The 19,021-nt window shown below is 48.4% G+C and overlaps 1 protein-coding gene across 7 annotated transcripts in view; it reads left to right on the top strand.

Annotated features, from left to right (window-relative positions):
- Window positions 1-18,676, top strand: part of AOPEP (aminopeptidase O (putative)) — a 413,124-nt gene extending 394,448 nt beyond the window's left edge. For 4 of the 7 annotated variants that reach the window (XM_069575752.1, XM_069575749.1, XM_069575751.1 and 1 more), the window contains exons 15-17: window positions 12,405-12,491; window positions 14,192-14,336; window positions 17,520-18,676. In XM_069575752.1, the coding sequence (XP_069431853.1) occupies window positions 12,405-12,491; window positions 14,192-14,332 (228 nt within the window). In that variant the 3' untranslated portion in view covers window positions 14,333-14,336; window positions 17,520-18,676. The remainder of the gene's footprint in view (window positions 1-12,404; window positions 12,492-14,191; window positions 14,337-17,519) is intronic. The other 3 variants (XM_069575754.1, XM_069575753.1, XM_069575750.1) reach the window with 1 other exon arrangement.
- Window positions 18,677-19,021: the final 345 nt, after the last annotated feature.

Below are 19,021 nucleotides of genomic sequence, written 5' to 3'. Positions count from 1 at the left end.
CTTAGCAACAAGCTGGATGTGGTCAGAGGTCCCCAAATGGCTGGAGGCCACCTGCAAATCGCCCACCCTCCTGGGCCCCAATTTCCTAATCTGCACAGCAGTACCTGCACTAGTCTGCTGGCTGTCAGCCTTTTTGACCACAGCTAACTGGCAAAAAAGGGCTTCACAGAAATACTTTTATGTGTGCCATTATTTCCTGTTTCATTTTCTTTAAACATGTGCATTGTGGTACACAAATTGATCCTTTGACCCACTAACTCCAATACTTTGGCCTCCTGATGCGAAGAGCCAGCTCTTTGGAAAAGACTCTGATGCTGGGAAGGCATAAGAAGAGGGCGGCAGGGGATGAGATGGTTAGATCGCATCACTGATTCAGTGGACATGAGTTTGAGCAAACTCTGGGAAATAATGGAGGACAGGGTTGCCTGGTGTGCTGCAGTCTGTGGGGTCACAAAGAGTCGGACAGGACTGAGCGCCTGAACAGCAACAAATGAGTCGCCGCCCATAGTTAAGAAAATGAGAGATAAGACTTCTCAGAGCCTTCACCAGCTTTCCTGCCTCCTCCCTGCAGACTTGTGGCCAAGGTTCCTGAGCCTCCGTCTCCTTAGGATTACAGTGGAACCACAAATCCCTTCTTCGTGGGATTGTTAACAACACGAGAGGTTTTGAAGTCATGTAAGATTCACATTCTCGTGAAATGGTCAAGTTTTGTTGTTTCACTCAAAAGTGAGGTTGCTCAATTGTGTCCGACTCTTTGCGATCCCATAGACTGTCTACCAGGCTTCTCTGTCCATGGGATTTTCCAGGCAAGAGTAGTGGAGTGGGTTGTCATTTCCTTCTCCAGGGGATCTTCCTGACCCAGGGATCTAACCCAGGTCTCCTGCATTGCAGGCAGACACTTTACCTTCTGAGCCACCAGGGAAGCCCCTTGTTTAGCTCAAGCCACCTTTATATTGTCTCTCTAATCTGTCGGGACTGGACATGAGAAAGAGAAAGAAGTAGAATCTACCCCCCTATTAGCCCCCGAGCAGCATCTGGTCACAGAATCCTTAACCTGGAGGCTTGCTGGCTTTTTCTGTGGTGGAGTGCTTAGTTACTCAGTCGTGTCGGACACTCTTTGCAACCCCGTGGATTGTAGCCTGCCAGGCTCCTCTGTCCATGGAGGAGGCAGAAATTCTCCAGGCAGGAATATAGAAGTGGGTTGCCATGCCCTCCTCCAGGGGATCTTCCAAACCCAGGGATTGAACCCAGGTCTCTCACATTGCAGATAGATTCTTTACCATCTCAGCCACCAGGGATGCCTAAGAATACTGGAGTGGGTAGCCTATCCCTTCTCCAGGGGAACTTTCCAACCCAGGAATCGAACCAGGATCTCCTGCATTGCAGATGGATTCTTTACCAGCTGAGCTATCTGGGACTGGTGGAGGGGGTTACTCTAAACCACAGTTTCTCAGCCTTAGCATTACAGATGCGTTGGAGTGGATAATCCTCTGCTGGGGGATGTCCTGTGCATTATAAAATGTGTCACGTCTCCAGCCCTTTTTCCTGACATGCCAGTGGCAGTTCTCTTCCCTTCCTGTCCCACCCCTGTTTTGGAAATCAGAAATGTCTCCAGGAGTTGCCAGATATCAGCTGGGGGATACAGTCATCCTGGTTAAAGAACCATTGCTCTAAAGCAGCTGACCACAAAAGGCAGTTTTTTCATCTCATCCAGCGAAGTGCCTGACGATTACAACACAGAGTGGAATAGCTTGAAGTTGGTTAACTACGTTTAGGGGCTGCCCTGAGCCAACTGTATTCTCTCAAGGCCCCAAAGAATGTAACCTTGGAGGAGGTGAAAGCAGAGCCGTCTCACATGGAAGAAAAAGGAGGAATTGCAAACTAGTGTAGTAGCAAGTAAATGTGAAGAAGCAGGTTAGTGAGGAAGGGCAAACCTGCTTGACGACTAGTGCCCAGGAAAAGCCAACCCAGCATCTGTCTGTCTACATTTTGCTCTTGAAAAGGACACTTTCAAGGTGGATTGCAAACGGAAAAACATCCAACCCTGTAGGCCTCCTTTCTGCCACCACTGCCTTTCCTCTGGGGAAAGAGCCCTTGAAAACCATGTAAACTGGCCACCTCCCTTTGCAGGGAGGGCTTGGATGTTAATACTTCATCAGTAGGAGAACTCACTGTTTATTTTAAAATACTACAGCCTTTCTTTGAAGTCTACAGGTGGAAGGTATGATTGAAGGCCTACAAAAGTCTTGACAGCTCTGACGCCCATTTCTGAATTTCATTTGGACCAAAAGCATAGTTTCTATGAACTGAAAACATTCCATGATCAACAGATCTCTGGAGACGCATACTAAAAGGGCAGAGAATAAACCCCAGTCCAAGTTTGATGCCTGAAACTGGGCACTCAAAGCCGGTGCACTGGGATGACCCTGAGGGATTGGTTGGTGAGGGAGGTGGGATGGAGGTTCAGGATGGGGGACACATGTATACCCATGGCTGATTCAATGTATGCAAAACCCACCACGATATTGTAAAGTAATTAGCCTCCAATTAAAATATTTTTTTTAAAAAGGTTAGTTGGGTATCATGTGTTTAAAATCTAAGCCTGATGAGTAGCTGTGACTGCTCATTCCCTTTATGCTAAAATCCCTTCTGGTCATGGTGACTGGCTTCTACACAGTGTTTGGGGTCCATTCCCAACCATGCAGCTCAGCACTCCCCTTCTCCCCTGGTTGTTTTTCCATAGTATTCTGGCTCCAAAATAAAGAAAACATTGCTATTTTCTTCTCCTGACAGGAAGTTTAGAGGAAAGATTAGATGTAATCTCGGTGGGCTCTGTTGCCACTTCAGGGTGCTCAGCAGTTTGTAGTTAGTAAACTGCAGTGTGCGGAGTTTGGTGCCTCCTTCCCGTTTGGTCCACCTTGATGCGAAATCTGAGTACAAAAGCAGAGCCCAGCCTTGCTGACGTCAGCCCCATGATCGCGGCGGTATGTGAGGGCAGCCTGCCGGGCTGGCGCCACGGCCCCTGTAGGACCACAGGGCTGTGCAAGGTCACCGAGGCCCCGGGTCTGGGAGTAGTGCCAGAGTGCTGGCCCCAGCCCCCTTGGTGGCTGCCTCTTCCTTCCCTCCTTCCTTTTTGGAGTCTGCGCTGGGGGCCTCCCCAGGTCACTGCCCAGCAGTGTCAGGAGGCAACCATCATGGAACAGAGCCCCAGGAGGCAGGTTCTCAGAGCGAACATATAAAAAGGAGACTGTTGTGGAGGGTCCGAATGGTGTGGTACAATCAGCCAAGTGGTTTTCTGGGGTCAGATACAGAGGGCAGGTGGAATGAGCTTCCGGAAAGGCGGATTGACACCTGCCATAGCCAGCGTCTGGCCGTTCGTCACAATTTCTTCCCAGACACAAGGGGTCTGGCGCCTCGGCTCCTTGATACATCAGAGAGTCAAAGGCTGATGGATCTGAACTTTTAAGACGTGAGCTAGAAGTACTGTGGCTTAATATTTTTTAAAATGCTAGAGCAGTGCTGGTGAGGGGCATAGCTGTCCTTTTGACACAGCATTGTAATCTGTGGGTTTGGAGAGCTGGGCAGGATATGGGTGATAAAAGGGACTGGGGCGATTTTCCTTAGTTACCTTAGACGTAGCGAGATTTTTATTTTTATTTTTATTTTTTTTAATTTTTTTTTTGTAGCGAGATTTTTAAACCATGTGCCTTTTGTAATGTGCGAATAAACAAAGCTCTTATGTAATTCTTTAGTTATATTTGTGTATTTTTTGTTGTTGTTGTATTTGGTTTAATGAGACATTTAATGTTTTAGAACATGTCTTCAAAGTCAGGTAGATATATCTAGATATTTCTTCCTTGGAATTTTCTTTCTTATTCAGTTCAGTGCCCCTGGGATTTTTCCATGGAAACCTTGTAACTGATCAGGTCTCCGTTGCTGTATACAGTGATAAAAGGATTTTTGAAATCTGATCTAACATGATAGAGAACTTTGATGTTTGTTTGTTTGTTTGTTTAGATTAGTATTCCTCTCCTATTCCTGAGGCCAGAGCCTGCATTTTATTTACCTTGAGTTGTTAACTGCACTTTGTGGCTAATGAGATATTGTTTAAAGAAAAAACGAGCCACTCCTGGCATAATCTGCCTAATTTTTCTTTCAGTTCACTCAGTCGTGTCCGACTCTTTGTGACCCCCTGGACTGCAACATGCCAGGCCTCCCTGTTCATCACCAACTCCCAAAGCTTACTCAAACTCATGTCCATCGAGTGGGTGATGCCATCCAACCGTCTCATCCTTTGTTGTCCCCTTCTCCTCCCACCTTCAATCTTTCCCAGCATCAGGGTCTTTTCGAATGAGTCAGTTCTTCACAACAGGTGGCCAAAGTATTGGAGCTTCAGCATCAGTCCTTCCAATGAATATTCAGGACTGATTTCCTTTAGAATGGACTAGTTGGATCTCCTTACAGTCCAAGGGACTCTTAAGAGTCTTCTCCAACACCACAGTTCAAAAGCACAATTCTTCAGCACTGAGCTTTCTTTATAGTCCAACTCTCACATCCGTACATGACCGCTGGAAAAACCATAGCTTTGATTAGATGGACCTCTGTTAAATAAACAATTATAATCAGTCATAACATTTAGAATTTATCTATACATAAAAGAGGAAAAGGACATTTAAAGGAGGATATTTAGCTATAGGTTTAGCCAGACTATTATTTTAAAAGTTCTTGGTCATTTAATTCATTGCCATTGCTTCTTCCACTGTAGTTAGCAACAGGCCCTGTTGTATAGATATTTGAAGGTTTAGGAGGCATTATCTACTCTTACTGTCTGTGTATGTTACCCACCCCCCAGTCTGTCCAGATGATCTCAGAGGCAGAGATGCACACATTTTCTGGGTTATAAATAGCATTGCCCTGATGCTCTTCTTTCCATAGCACCGCAAACCCAGCTCCTGTTCCTTTTGTCTTTAGTGGTGTTTAGAGTAAAATCAGTGTGTGGGATTTTAACGGTGTTCCCAGGTTCTTCATACCTGTGTCATAGTTTATATACTTTTGCATTAGATTTCTGTAGTGAAATCCACACCTCCAAAAAGCACACAGTTTTCTGTGAGCGCTGCCGTTTTCTTTCACAAACGGAGTTGTCATCCCGTGTAGCACGCCTTAAATGCCCTGGACCAGAGGGCTCACTGTTGCCACAGTGTCTTTCCAGATTGCTTTTCTTCCCTCTGGTGCCTTTCCCAAACACCTCCCTTTGCTCTCCAGTTCCATGGTACACCAGGATTTGAAAGTTGGATTTCTCTGCTTTCAAGCTGTGGAACCTTCAGGCTGCAGGTAGAATGCACTCTTCCTCAAGCTTGTGGGAGCATCCTGAGTGTGGTCTCTGAGCCTGCCCTACAGGGAGGTGGCGCCGCATCCCGCAGGATTCCCTGGCAGTTTATGCCTCTTACAGGTGAATGTTTGTGCTGATAACTGATAGCAGAGAGAAAGCAATTGTATTGAATTCACATTGTTTTTAAAAAGTGAAAGCACCTCCATGGATGTGGTATGAAGGCATTTTTGGTTTGTCAGGGTATGAAATTTTATAAATCAGTTTTATGGGGTGGCACTGAACATGACTTTTTAAGCTACTTGGTCTGCGTGTTGCCGTGCAGCTTTGAACCATGTGGAATTGTGTTCCATCGACCAACTGATCGTGCCCATCAGTGGGTAGAAGCAGATGCCCAGGCTGAGCACATAGGAAGTCCGCAGGCAGTGGGGAGAGCAGCCCAGAGCCAGGCCTGTCCCTGGGCTCCACTGTCAGACACCAGGTAGTTGCCTCAGGTACCATTTCCTGAACCAGCCTTCCCCAGCTTGACTCTTGGGTTGTTTTTAATAGCAAATGTTTTGAGAAATATCTGCCATTTGTCAGATATTAATGAGGAAAGGAGGTGCAATGTGTAATTTCCTAATTATCAAATTCCACATTGGAATGTTTCCATTTAGTGTGCCGTTTTGATAGGGAGGAAGCTCCTTGATAGCTCAGTTAGTAAAGAATCGGCCTGCAATGCAGGAGACCGCAGTTTAATTCCTGGGTCGGGATGATTCACTGGAGAAGGGATAGGCTACCCACTCCAGTATTCTTCCAGTAGGCTTCCCTTGTGGCTCAGCTGGTAAAGAATCTGCCTGCAATGCGGGAGACCTGGGTTCAGTCCCTGGGTTGGGAAGATCCCCTGGAGAAGGGAAAGGCTACCCACTCCAGTATTCTGGCCTGGAAAATTCCATGGACTGCAGAGTCCATGGGGTCGAAAGAATTGGACACGACTGAGTGACTTTCACTTTGACTTTGATAGGAAGGGAAGGCTCACTGTACCATACTTTAGGGTGGACTCATCATGGGCTCCTGAGTTCTACATTTTAGAGCCAGCTTTCTTGAGTAGTATTGATGACATTAAATGAAACAGTATATGCACAGGAGAAGGAAGAAAGGTTGGAACTTGCCTGAGAGACCATGTAAAACTTGATATTTGTCATGACCTTTGACCCTCATTGTCACACTCCATGTGCATGTCAAGTGTGATGATCCCCATAGCAGGTTTGGTAAAATCTGGTATTACTGGCTGTAACCACTTACCATAGAACTGAGAGCTTTCGGGACTGACTCAGGCAAGGTTAGGAAAAAGAGCTGAGAGCCTGTGATCTTAACTCAGAGCAGCGAGATGTACCAGCCTGGCTTTGTGGCAGCACACAGAGCAACTCTGCATTCCCTTTAGTTAAAACAGTGTTCAGATCATAGCCCTTTGAAAGTAAGGAGCTGTAAGGTGAGAGAGAGGAAAAGGGAAGTGTTGGGAATCTTAGTGTGACAGGCATACCCCAGACTGTGCCACATGAGAAAGAGACATCCCAGACCATCACAGATGTGCCGGAACGGAATGCTGGAAAGGCTGTCTGTCCCGGAGCCGCTCTGGAAAGGTCTCCCCGTGCCCCCCGACTGCTAGTCATGCTTCCCTCAGCAGCAGTCAACCCTCTTTAAAGTAATGGTAAATCTAATTTAAGGACACAAATTGAAAAAGTAGATTTGTTTATTGCAGTGTTAGACTTATTAACTCACAAAAGCCATGAGCCTTGGTCTTTCTGTTTACAGATATAAAATGGAACTCAAAATGAGGTTTAATGTGCTGCCCAGATCATGTTCCCTAGACAGATTTTTTTTTTCCCCTTCAACAGTAAATTTTAGAATCAAAAGGACTGAAAAAGAGGAATGTTTCCTGTCATAAATAGGTTGGGTGGCATTCTTCAAAGCATTTTACAGCTTCCAACCCGTGCATTATAATTTCAAAGTAGCTGAAAAGCAGTCTGAGTTTTTAAAATGGTGCGTTCATTCAGAAACATTTATTAAGCAGATACTTATGTGCCAGGCATTGAGACAGGGCCTGGAGACTGCCCAGGAGGGCTCAGGCCCTAGCTCTCACCAAGCTTGTGTTGTATTGTTGGTAAAGACAAACTGCTGAGTAAGGAAACAGCAGTTTCAAAGAGCTGGAGAAGCTGTGAGACCCAGCTCTGGGAGAGTGACCCACGCGTGGGGAAGCCGGTGGGTTTATGAGTTCCAGGCCCAAGAGGTGAGTTAAGGGGTGTGGCAGATGCTTTTTCAGGCGTGGCTGTGAGATGCGCCATGCTGGTGGATCGGGGGCGGGGGCGGGTGTGAAACACTGACCAGCATGGGCGTCCTTTGCAGATCAGGGGTCAGCAGCCTTGAGCCTGCAGGTCCAGCCCACTGCTTGTTTTTGAAAATAAAAGTTTATCTGAAGATAGCAATGCCCTCTGATTTACATATTGTCTATGGCTACTCCTGTGATACAGGGCAAATGGACTGAGAGAGAAGCCATAGACGCTTACTGTGACCCTTGACAGAAAAAAATTGGCAACCCCTGTTCTAGAGTTTAATAGCAGTTAGTTCTGGATGCATTAAAACTTTTAGAGAGAGTTTGGGGAGAGGCAGGCAGGTGGGGAGTTATCTTTCAGTAGTTTTTCTTTCCTTTTCCAGGAGGGAGCCCCAGCATGTCCTAATCAAGGCCATGGTTATATCACAGAGGTGCCCAATGGGTCATGGGACTTGTCCCTGAATCTGAGCCATGGTTTGACCGTACAAAGCAGGTGCCGGAAATCAGAGGAGCCAGCCAGAAGTCGTTGGGCTAGCCTCTTGGGTAGCGATAATGTCCTTGAAATGGTAGAAATGCCATGCAACTCAGGCTGGTGCTGGGGCCAGGCTATCTTTGCAAACAGTTTGCAAAGTCCCCAGACGTCTGGCCCCTGGGTGTACTTCCCAGGGGTGGCCTGAGACGTGCCTACTGCCCCAGGCTTGAGGACCCTCCCTGCAGGCTTCCTCCCTCCCCTGGCCGCTCCAGCTGGTGTCCCACTGTCCTGAGTCCAGGCTCGGCTTCCTGGGCTGCTGCGTGGTTCCACCCCTCTCCCCACCCCACCTCCCGACCCCACCCCAGTCCTTCCCTCCTCACTGCCCACCTGACAGGCACCTTGCTCTTATGGTTTCCAGCAGGTAACAAACTTTTCCTTAGAGCTGATACTCTCAGGTTTTTATGAATTCAGTAAATAGAACTTTTGAAGTAAAAACGAAAACCGGAAACATGCTGCTCCTATGAAGAGGACAAGCAATGACTGGGAGAGTCGCTGTCCTAATGCTTGCTGCGGCGACCTGGGTGGGCTCCCACAGCAGCCCACGAGCAGAGGCAGTTCTCTCCCCCGCCCTGGGAGACGCCTCTGTGGATCAGGACCCGAGGTCATGAAACCACTTCAGCAGGTCACCAGCCAGAGAGAAGAACAACAGAAACTACCAGTAGTTGCTGTAGTGAGGGAAACTGTTAAGAAAGAAACGTTTGTTTCTGTGTGTGTGTATGCACATGTATGCATATCCTGTGCAGACAGTGATTTGGATCTCTGGCCCACGTGTCTGCTCACGTCTCTCAGGTGGCTCGGGCCTGTTAGCACAGATACGCTTCAGTGTGTTATGGGACCGGCAGCATGGCCCTGGGCGGTGGGCACACTCCTGTCCTGGTGCTAGCTAGCAGGATTTGGGCTGAGCCAGCCACTGTCTGCACTGAAGACTCTGGAGCTCCTGGAACAGGGGTCCCCCAGCCCTGCTCTTCATCACCACGGGCAGTTCCACCTCTTCCCACTCCTGAAATATCCCTTTTCTGATTTTCTCAGGTTTCTTATTCTTTTTCCTGACCCGATTTCCCCCCTCCCTCAGCCTCGCCTCTTTCCTTTGGTAGCCTGACAGCATTGCTGGAATTCAGGCTAAGATGTTGGCTGGCTCAAGGCTTTCAGGTGATTCCTGGTGTGGGTTTGGAGTGACTTTATGAATCTGAATCACAGTTGAAAAAGTCATTAAAAGTTTTTTATCTCTCTTGAGACATTGTGGTGTTATGTGAATATTTAAAGTGTAAGTATTGATCGGTTTTGGTGTATGTATCTACCCATTGAATGCCGATGCTGAATGAACAGTCCAGAAGCTACAGATACTGTGGCTGGGCCAGATGTGTCTACAGTGTTCACTTTTCATCCCACCGAGGAAAGACGAGGTGACCACTGCCCCCATTGATGAATAAATTAATTAGAAAATAAAGAGCAGGAATACAGAGTGGATAGTTTCGTTCATAGAGCCCTGCCTCTGCTTCTGAATTCTCTGCTGCTCCCCAGCGCTGAGAACTTCACTTTCCTCCATTATCAACAGAGGAAGAAGCTGGGTACAAGTATGTGAGGACCTCTGTCAGGGATTTCTTTGAGCTTCCCAGTGGTCTGGAGAAGGGAAGATAGTCTGTGAGTGGCCACTGTGGAAATGGTGCTGGGAGAAACGGGGACAAATGTCAGCCTGCTGCCACATTTTCAGGAAGACCCCTGTTCCAAGTGGTGACGTTTCCTTGCAAATTTTGGGTCCTTGGCTAAAATTTGATAGAGATTTTCTTTGTTTCTTAAAGAAATACAAAGAGGAGTAAAAACCCTGCCCACAAGAGAGAAATATTTGTTGGGCCCTCAGCCTCACACAGCATCTCTGTGATGTCTTTTAAACATCCTGTCATTGAAATTTTGCAATATATTTAATTCTGTTGTAATGAAAAGGCTTGTTGTTTTTCCTGCTCTTTGTAGGGTGGGGAAAGGGGTTGGTCTGTACTTCCTGGATGTCATGTTAGCTTTCAGGGGTCAGAAGACTAGATCTCTTATTAATCTTGACAATACACTGATTTTTAACAGGAAGAGAAGTGGAAACGCTGACTTCATATTGGTTGGGGAGGCCTCTCTCACTCAGCCCAGCTCCTTAATCCTCTTCCAGTCATAGTGGACTTACTACTAAGAAATAAACCCTAATTTGTGTTTTGTTGTTTCTTTATGTGTAAATAAGATAAAGGAGAGCAGAGGGTGGGGCGGAGTGGGGAAGTGAAGGCCAGTAATAAATACCTCCATTCTCAAAATGAGATCTAACAAAATACAACGTCCCCAACTTTTGGAATGGTCAGCAACTGTCCTCACCAAAGGCTTGGTGCACAAGCCTGCCTTTAGCTCACGGTGGAGCTGACAGACTCCCTTACATTTGACTCTGCTAAGAGCTGGGACAGCTGTCCCCACGTGCAATTGTGAGAAGTAAGGCTCTTTTGTAAGGCCCCAGAGCAGGAGGTCCAGCGCCCTGGCTCTCACGCTGCATGGTGGCCCTCCCACCAGGCCTTCTCCTTTCCCAGAGCTTATGAACAAAGAACATGGCATTTCCGGTGCTGTGTGGATGCGACTCAGGTGGTACCTGAGGCATCTAGGTTTCATTGAGTTGGAAACCAGAGAAATGGACCAAGGGACCCTTTTGGTTCTGTCCTGTACTTGAACCAAAACACAAGAGTGGGATCTGATTGTTCCGGGAGCTTCCTCTGATTGGTGCAGTCTGGGCTCTGGTCAGTGGTTCTTCTGCTTAGAATATCTTAGTTGCTACCCTTTCCTTTTATGCTGTCCCTTTCTGTTTTGCCATATAGGAAAGAACAGTTTGTTGAATGTGGAAAGATTTCCAAGACCTGTCCAGCCCAACCTGCTTGCCCTTTGTTGTGATGATCCGAGGCTATTAGCTCATTTCCGTGCGCCTCTGAAATTCCTTTGTGGATGTAAAAAGTTCGTTGGCATCCTGTTCTTAGAAGTTCAAAGGGCCTGGTTGCCTGTAAGCAGAGGGCACCACCATGGGTCTCAGAGTGCACTGTAGCCTAGGGGAAGGATTCTTTCCAAAAAATGTTTCTGTGCTTCGTTCCTAATTGTTTGTGTGTAAATCTATTTATAGTAGATTAAAGGAGAGATCCGGCCATCAGTGCATAATGATATAATTTACAGGGGCCCCAACCAAAATGTTAAAATGGCTTACATTTTACTGTTGCCACAAGTGGATTGCTATAAAAGGTCTTCCTCTTTCAAAGGCAGTAAAAACAAAGAGTGATGGAAGGAGGCTTTTTTATTTTTTAAATGCATGTAATCACTTCCGTGTATAGCTAATGTTGAACCAATAATGGAATATAAAACGGTGGACTGCTCACTGGGCATAATTGAGAGGGCTTTAATGCAGTAGACAATGGCCCAGGACTGTATTTAGGTAGAGTCTCAACGTAAAGAGTGTGTCTGAAGTGGCCTAGAGAGGAAGAGGTAGTGGGGGAGGGGCAAGACTGCCTCTTATCAGCAGAGGCGGCCAGTGCTGGGATCAGACTCCCATATAGTCTGTAGGGTTTGGGGGAGGGCTTCCTGACGAATTCCTGCTGGTGAATCTTTTATCACGCATCTTCACTGAAACGGACACACATGTAGCTTGTCTATTTTCCGTAGGGTGTGCAGCAAAACATGAAGCCGGAGCTGCCTGCGTCAGGGTGGTCTGCTCTCCTCTCCCCTCCAGCAGATACCCCAAGCTCCTCAGAAGGCGCTCTCTGCCTCTTAGGAATGTGGAGAGCAGTGTCTTCTTCCTTTTACTGTGTGTATTGTTACAATCAGCAGCACTGAACCAAATCACTTATTGCAAGAAATCAAGTAGTTGTGGTTTATGAAGGAAACCTTCGTGGACAGCATCCTGCAGGGCAGAGCACCAGCCTCCCTGGCTGGGGGTGTGCGTGTAATTTCCCAATTACGTTTTGCATTTATCTACTGTATGGCAAAATTGTATTTTAAAACATCAGAACACCTAAGTAAAACGTGCACTTTCTTCCCCTAAAGTTGACTGGCAGCCCTCTTAACAAAGAGTGTGGTTCCTTTCTTTGTAAGACATTAAAATGAAATTTTAAAGTCTCAACAGTGTTAACAGAGTAACTTCTTCTAATAGGAAAAGTTCTCCATCATTAAACTTACAGGGCCAAGAAAACCTACCAGTTTGTTGCTTATGGGATTTTCTCTCTTTTTTTAAGGTTCGCCATCGCTGGTGTGAACTCATTGTTAAGCACAAATACACAAAAGCGTACAGAGACGTGGAGAGGTTCCTTCAGGAGGATCAGGTAAGTTTCATTTTTCAGCAGATGGGGATTCTTAAAACGCTATTCCTGACTATGCAGTATGCTTAACATGGGGGCCCAGTTTGTTGCCTTCTCTACTTAAAAAACAAGTGCTTCAATACTTTGCAACGATTTTGAAGAGTTGGTAGGAGCATACCTACCCAACTTTTGAGCTTTTTTCTTCTCGGTATCTCTTTAGAAGCTCCCCTGGTTTGATGGAGCTGTGGCCCACTGCCGTTAACCAAATAAAGCATGGGCAGACCTCATTACATCCCCCTGGTTCGTTAGGTTGGGATTGTGGCCCAGGGATGCGATGGTGCGTATTTGTGCCTTTGTATGTCTGGGGATGAGACTGGGACAGCCCTGCCTGGCTGGGACAGTCTGGTCTGTGTCTGCACGTGCCATACCGGGTGGACCCCTGTGCTGAGCTGCCTTCCTGTGAGGACTTTCCTCACGGTTCACCAAGGAGAGCAGTCACCTTGCAAGGAGCCCATGAACCTGTTTGAAGATGATTTCTTTGCCACCTCTGCTGGGCTGCAGTGTGGGGGTCAGCATCTTGCCCCAGCTTGCTGGGCCATGGTGGTGCCTGTGGCATGGCTCTCGTTGGCTGTGGCTCGCTCCCTTGGCATGGCCAGTGGGTGCCCCTGAGTGTGCTTTCTGCAGAGCGCTGCGGGCTGATAGAATGGAGCCATGTTTCTGCTGGGGTGGAGAGTTGGGGCAGTGCAAACAAAGGCTCTTTTGAGAGGACGGAGTTCAAGGGCCAGCCAGCAAGTAAGGGCTCGTTATTCCCACAAAGAAAAAGACGTGACTTTGTACCAGAAGAAATGTCACATTTGCACAGTGAAGCAAGAGGTGTTTAGAAACATGGAGGGACAAAATTTAAGAGCGACTTAAAGTCTATTCTGAAAACCAGAACTGACTGCACTGTGTTTGGAACCATGATCTCTGCCACTACGGGTTGCCATCAGCTTTTTCAGAAAGAAATTTTTGAGCTCCTCACCACCAAGTTTTCGTTTCTGCACTGTCGTTGGAAGTTCTTGCTCCAGCAGAACATAGTCATAGCATAACTAAGCTTAGAACAAGAGAGAAGGCGGATCCAAAGAGATCTTTTTGGTCTTTCAGAACATAACCAACTGTTTTTAAAAACTGTAGGAAAAACACAGATGTGATGTTCGCAGCATTGTTTTCGAGACAGAAGAGCCAGTGTGTGCCCGTGGAAGGAGAGCTGGTGGGCTGGGCTGGACGGCAGGCATCTTCCAGGGTGGCCTGAGGTTCTCCCCACCCGTGTGACAGGAGGTCTTCATTTCCCAGCTGTGCTAGGAGGGAGGCAGGTCCATGTCTGAGTCACACACACACAGCATTCAGGTCTCCTCGCAACTGCAGAGGTTCCCATAGGGTCAATCGTCACGAGAGCCTCCCTGTCCCCGTCCCCGTCACTTGGAGAAATGTTCCCTCTGTCCTCGGTTCAGCCACCAGGGTTGATGAAAGTGATAGCCGAGAATTCCTTGGGTGAGTTTCAGTAAAGAGAAGGGTATCGGAAACTGCAGTTGCCTGAAGCCCGCTGTTCAGCTGTCTGCGTTTTCTAGGGCCTTTGTAACTTCCAGCCTCGCACGTGTGTGTGAAGCAAACAGACTGTGCACTCGAGCGCATGGGGACACATGCTTCCTTTTCCTTACGCTCTCTGGCCTCTGTGCCTCCCACAGGCCATGGGCATCTACCTCTACGGGGAGCTGATGCTGAGTGAGGATCCACGGCAACAGCATCTCGCCCGCAGGTGCTTTGAGCTGAGCAGGGAGCAGATGGACAGATCCTCAGCCGCGGTGGTGGCTGAGATGTTATTTTAAAGAGGTGATTCTCTCTCTTTCTCTCTCTCTCTCTCCCCTTTTTCCATTCTTCGGCTCTAGCCGAGATTCCTCCTAGGAGCCAAGTAAGTCAGTAAGCCAAATGGTGAGCCGAGAGCCCTGGCAGCTTCAGTCCTGGGCTCCCGCCCTGAGGGGTATGTGGCGCCTCGTCTGGCCGAGCGGCCACGAAACCCTGTGCCGTCTGCCCTCGCAGAATAGCCCTTTCCCCAGCACTATTTGGACCGCTTCGGGTTTTGTTACTTGGGGGAACAGGAGTCACAGGAGAACATCTTGAGTAGGTTAGAAGGTGAAGGCTAGTGTGGGGGTGTGCTGCTGGGCTACCCCCCCTTCTGAGCTGCGAGGAGGCGTGTGGGAACTTGAGGTCCCTCGGGTCGTCCCCATCTTGCAGGAGAGGCTGGCAGGCCCTCCTGCCCTCCGCCGGGTGCCTCTCCATGCAGCGTGTCCGCAGTAGGCTTCCTCATGTTGGAGCAGAGTCGGAATGGGAGTCCTAAATGATTTAACCTGCTTCCTCTGTTAATTGTGCTTGAAATTGACCTGTTAGGTCTACATTCTAGTAGTTTTAATGTAATTTATGCATTCTAAATGTAATTTAGCAATGATTCACAGGTTTTATGTAAAACTGTGAAATTAAAGGTATTTTTTTTTCTTTACCATTATCATTTATCTTGACTCTCTGGGTTTCTTCAAGGTTTACATAACAGGGCATGTCTGATTTTGTGTCTTTTTTTTTTTTTAAACTTCAGATTTCATTCTTCATGTTGTATAAATTTTCTATAATTTTAATGGATATTTAATATATTATGTAGATATTGTTGGACATTTAATTTGTTTCTAATGTTTTGCTCTTATAAAAACCCGTTTCTGTCTAATATGTTTAACTGACTTATTTATCTGAGAGAACTCTTACTGCTGAAGAGGTTCTTCCAGGAGAGTTGAAGAGCTGTGTTGGCCAGGAAGGGAAGTACTGGGAATAGTTGCCCCGACCGTGCGTCTCTTAGCGAAGCAGCTCTGTGCGGACTTCCCCACCGCTCCTGTCGGGCAGCTTCCGAGCCTATTCAGAGACAGCCGAGTTTGAAAAACAGAGCAGTTACACAGTTACGTGTTGCCAGCCTCACACAGTGATCAGTACAAATCATATTTCTCTTTAGGTTTGTCACTTCACAGAGAGTTTGTGTTTATTGAAGTGTGTGAAACTGCAGTGGTGCAGACTGTGCCTTTGATGTTCCCGGTGCTCCAAGTGGTGGAAAACCACCGCGGGCTATGCAGCTGTGGTGATTCTTCATTGTGCTTTTTTGCCCCAAGCAGGCAGAGGAGTAGTCTGGTCAGGAGAGCACCCCCACACACTCCTGGATGAACGCAGGGGCACATGCCCTCTGCCCCCTCCCTGCCTGCTCGGTGAAGGACCGTGATGGGGCTGCCCCCTGAGCTGCACCCTCCAGCAGCTGGGAATCCATCCCACCCCTTGAGGATCCCCACAGACATCCCCAGCACTTAGAACCTGTGCCCCAAGGGGTGATGGGCTGGGAGACTTAGCATGGCAGCCCCAGACCCGCCGGTTGGTGCATTTTTCATTTCATCTCCCAAACCTGTGCTGGCCTTTGTGTGGCCGTCTGTGGGTCCTTTGATTTTTAAAAATGATACCCCTAAGATGCCGAGTAAACGAACCAAGCGGAAGGAAAACCCACTTGGTAGTGTAGCAGGCCTGGAGGTGGTGTCGTCGCCTTGTGTCTGAGGAAGCTGGTGCGTGCGATGTGGGCGGCACCGCCGCCCCCGAGTGCTCTGGCTGCTTGGGTTCCTGGCATGCTGATTTGTGACTTAAGATTAAAATCACATTGCCAGGGATTACCACGCAACCACGACCCTGACTGCTGCTCCCAAAGCCATAGTTGCGCTCTCCGCAGTTCGGGGACAGATGCACCTCGTAGCTCCTCTCTGCAAGCAGAAGAAGCCGACAGCCTCGGAAGATGCTCACCGGCCCTTTCCTTATGCCCCGCGACGACCTCTCTGACGAGGTGCAGAGCTTAGCTGATTGGTGAACAGTGACTGGTTTCCGCTTTGTTCACAGTGGCTAAGTTCTGCACCTGAAGAGAAGGTGAGATGGGGCCAGTTAAGGTGGAGCTGCTGGGGCAGAGGCCGCTGCTGAGCGGTCAGCTCGGGGCCAAGCAGGATTCTGGAGGATAAGGGCCCGCCTGGCCCCAAGGATGCACTTTGTCATGTTATGAATGCAAACATTCCCAAAGTCTAAAGAAATCCACTAAGTAAGCATGTCTGAAAGTTCAAATGTATTGAAAGCTGCAAAGTTATTAATTTTAAAAATCTAAAAGCAAATGGATCATAGAAGTCAAGTAAGACTATGTCAGCGGTAGATGATGTGTGAGTAGAGCTGGGCTCTTTCAACGGAGACGTCCTCTTGTGATTTCCGAGCACGGTGAACTCTCTCTTGTATTTGCAGTCCAGGTCTGTGTCTCCTGCAGCGCCGGTGGGACGAGGCCGAGCGAGCTCCCAGCCGAGGCGCTGCTTCTCCGGGCTATCAGTTGGACCCGCCCTCCGGTGCCTACTGAGCTGATATCAGTTCTCATTTTACACACTGGCTCAGTTCAGCAGGAACAGGAGTCGAGCCCTAGAGCAAAGCCTTCCTGTTTGTAAGTGCCCGGAGGCCTGGGAGCTGAGACTGCAGCTGCGTGAGGACCGGCCTGAGCGCCCGCAGCACAGCTGACCGGCAGCGGTGGTGGCCCCTCTGTATGTGTCCTATGTGTGGGTGTCGGTACAGTCAGAGTTCTGTTGATACAAGAGAAATGAGCTTCCACCCGAAAAGGCAGAATGCCATTAGCGCCATGCGTGTGACGTGGGCAGTGCCCACCTCTGTCATGGTGTACTATGGCCAGAAAGCAGGCGGAGTGACTGTGGGTCTGAAACAGGCCACCTCTCTAGAATCTGTCCTGTGAATGAAGCCCAAGTTACAGCCACGGCTTTCACAGCCGTGTGAGAGCGAAGCAAATGGCACATGGTGCAGCTGTAAAGCCCATTCTCGGGGCTGTGAGACGCACCCTGGTCTCTCCCTGTTCTCCCTCCATGGTCCTCTTTCCAAAGCTGAGAGCAAAGGCTACTTGTTTACAAGAATTCCTCCGTTGTGACCCGGCAGTAAACTTTATTGCTGTTTCCTTTGCAGGAAAGATCACAGCGAGAATCTTTTTCATGCATCTGCTTGTAGCCCCGGTGGGCCCAGGCTTGCATGGACCCAGGACATCAAAGGAAGAGCGATGGGGCTCCTGAAGCCAGCAGTCAGTGGCCGCCTGCGCCTTGTGGGGTGACCTCCCCAAAGGGCCCTACCGCAGAGCTGGTGTCAAGAGGCGCACCCTCATCAGCAGTCTCCATGGGGCCGTGTGATGCCTTCGTGCCCATCCTGGATGAACCACCTCAAGATCTTGAATGTTAATTGAGTCTCCCCTTTGAGTTCAAGTCAGTTCTTCCATCCAAACACAGAAGGTCCCTGAGGCACATGGGAAAACCCACTGCACCTCCTCCACCCATCCCTCAGCGTGGATCTGCGTTTTTGCATTCCCAGAAAGCCAGAGCTTGTCTGCCAGGCCCAAGGAGCTGCTGCTGCCTACCTCTGCAGAATTACATTGATTGATATGTCTGTTATTTAGATTTTCCAAAGTTTTAGTAACTTTCGGTAGGAGTACAGGATAAGATTCTTTAAGATTTGTTGATAATGTAATGGATTCATGGGTTTTTTTCCTTCTTGTTTACTTCTGAATTTAATACTTAAAAAAAAAGAGAGAAAAGGGTGTAGTGTCCACATTCTTGTCTCCTTCGTTTCTCGCCTCCATGGTTCCTCTGGTGTTCAAAGTGGTGCTGATATTCTGGGGGAGGGGGAGGCGTGTGCCTTCTGCACAGGATAAAGGCACCATCGGGCACGATGGGAACCTGGGATGATGGTGCTTCTCTTTCCCACAAATGTTTGAAGTTAAGAATAGAAACTAAGCTTCCCAGGATTGCCCAAAGGGAAGGGTGGCCTTAAAACACCCCAGAAGCCACACTGGTTGGCGCAGGCACATGATGGATGGCGTGAGGCTCAGCTGAGCGGGAGTGGACCCACCCGCCTGCACCAGTGGTGCCTCGAGCCAGCCTGGGGGCGATGGGCAGCTCAGCACAGCCCTTCATTGGAAGCTCCTGACCTTCAGAATTGTGTAACAGTGACTGTCATTTTAGAAAGTTCCTGGGGATGGGTCTTCGCTTTTACGTGTGCCTCGCATATGTTGCTTCTGTGTGCTTTGTTTACCATGTTGATGTAATAAAAACCTGATTTTTAAATACGGATAAGTGTCACAATGCTGTTATTTGTGAAAACGTGAATTAAATGACTCTCCCCCTGGTTGGTGTGTGTCGGCCCTCTGAGAGGCAAAGCAGCAAGCCTGGGGCACAGCCGGGTCTGACTGCAGTCGACCAGTCAGCCTGGTGGTCTCGTCTTGTTTGCCACATCTTTGTCGTCTTTAGAAACCACTGAGGCACAGCTGAGCTGCCACGCGAGTAGTTTTGCACCAGACAACGGGTCCCCTTTGCCCTGTGGTCCACTGCCCTGTGCTGGTTCTGAGCACAGGTGCGGCCAGCAGGAGGGGCCCTCAGACCCGTGCCGAGTGCCAGCCTTGCCAGCCATGGCTGTGGGTA

The sequence above is a fragment of the Ovis canadensis genome, chromosome 2 (genome assembly GCF_042477335.2).
Source record: "Ovis canadensis isolate MfBH-ARS-UI-01 breed Bighorn chromosome 2, ARS-UI_OviCan_v2, whole genome shotgun sequence".
Lineage (NCBI taxonomy): Eukaryota > Metazoa > Chordata > Mammalia > Artiodactyla > Bovidae > Ovis > Ovis canadensis.
Note: the sequence above shows the minus strand (reverse complement) of the source record. Positions and strands in the feature narration are given on the sequence as shown.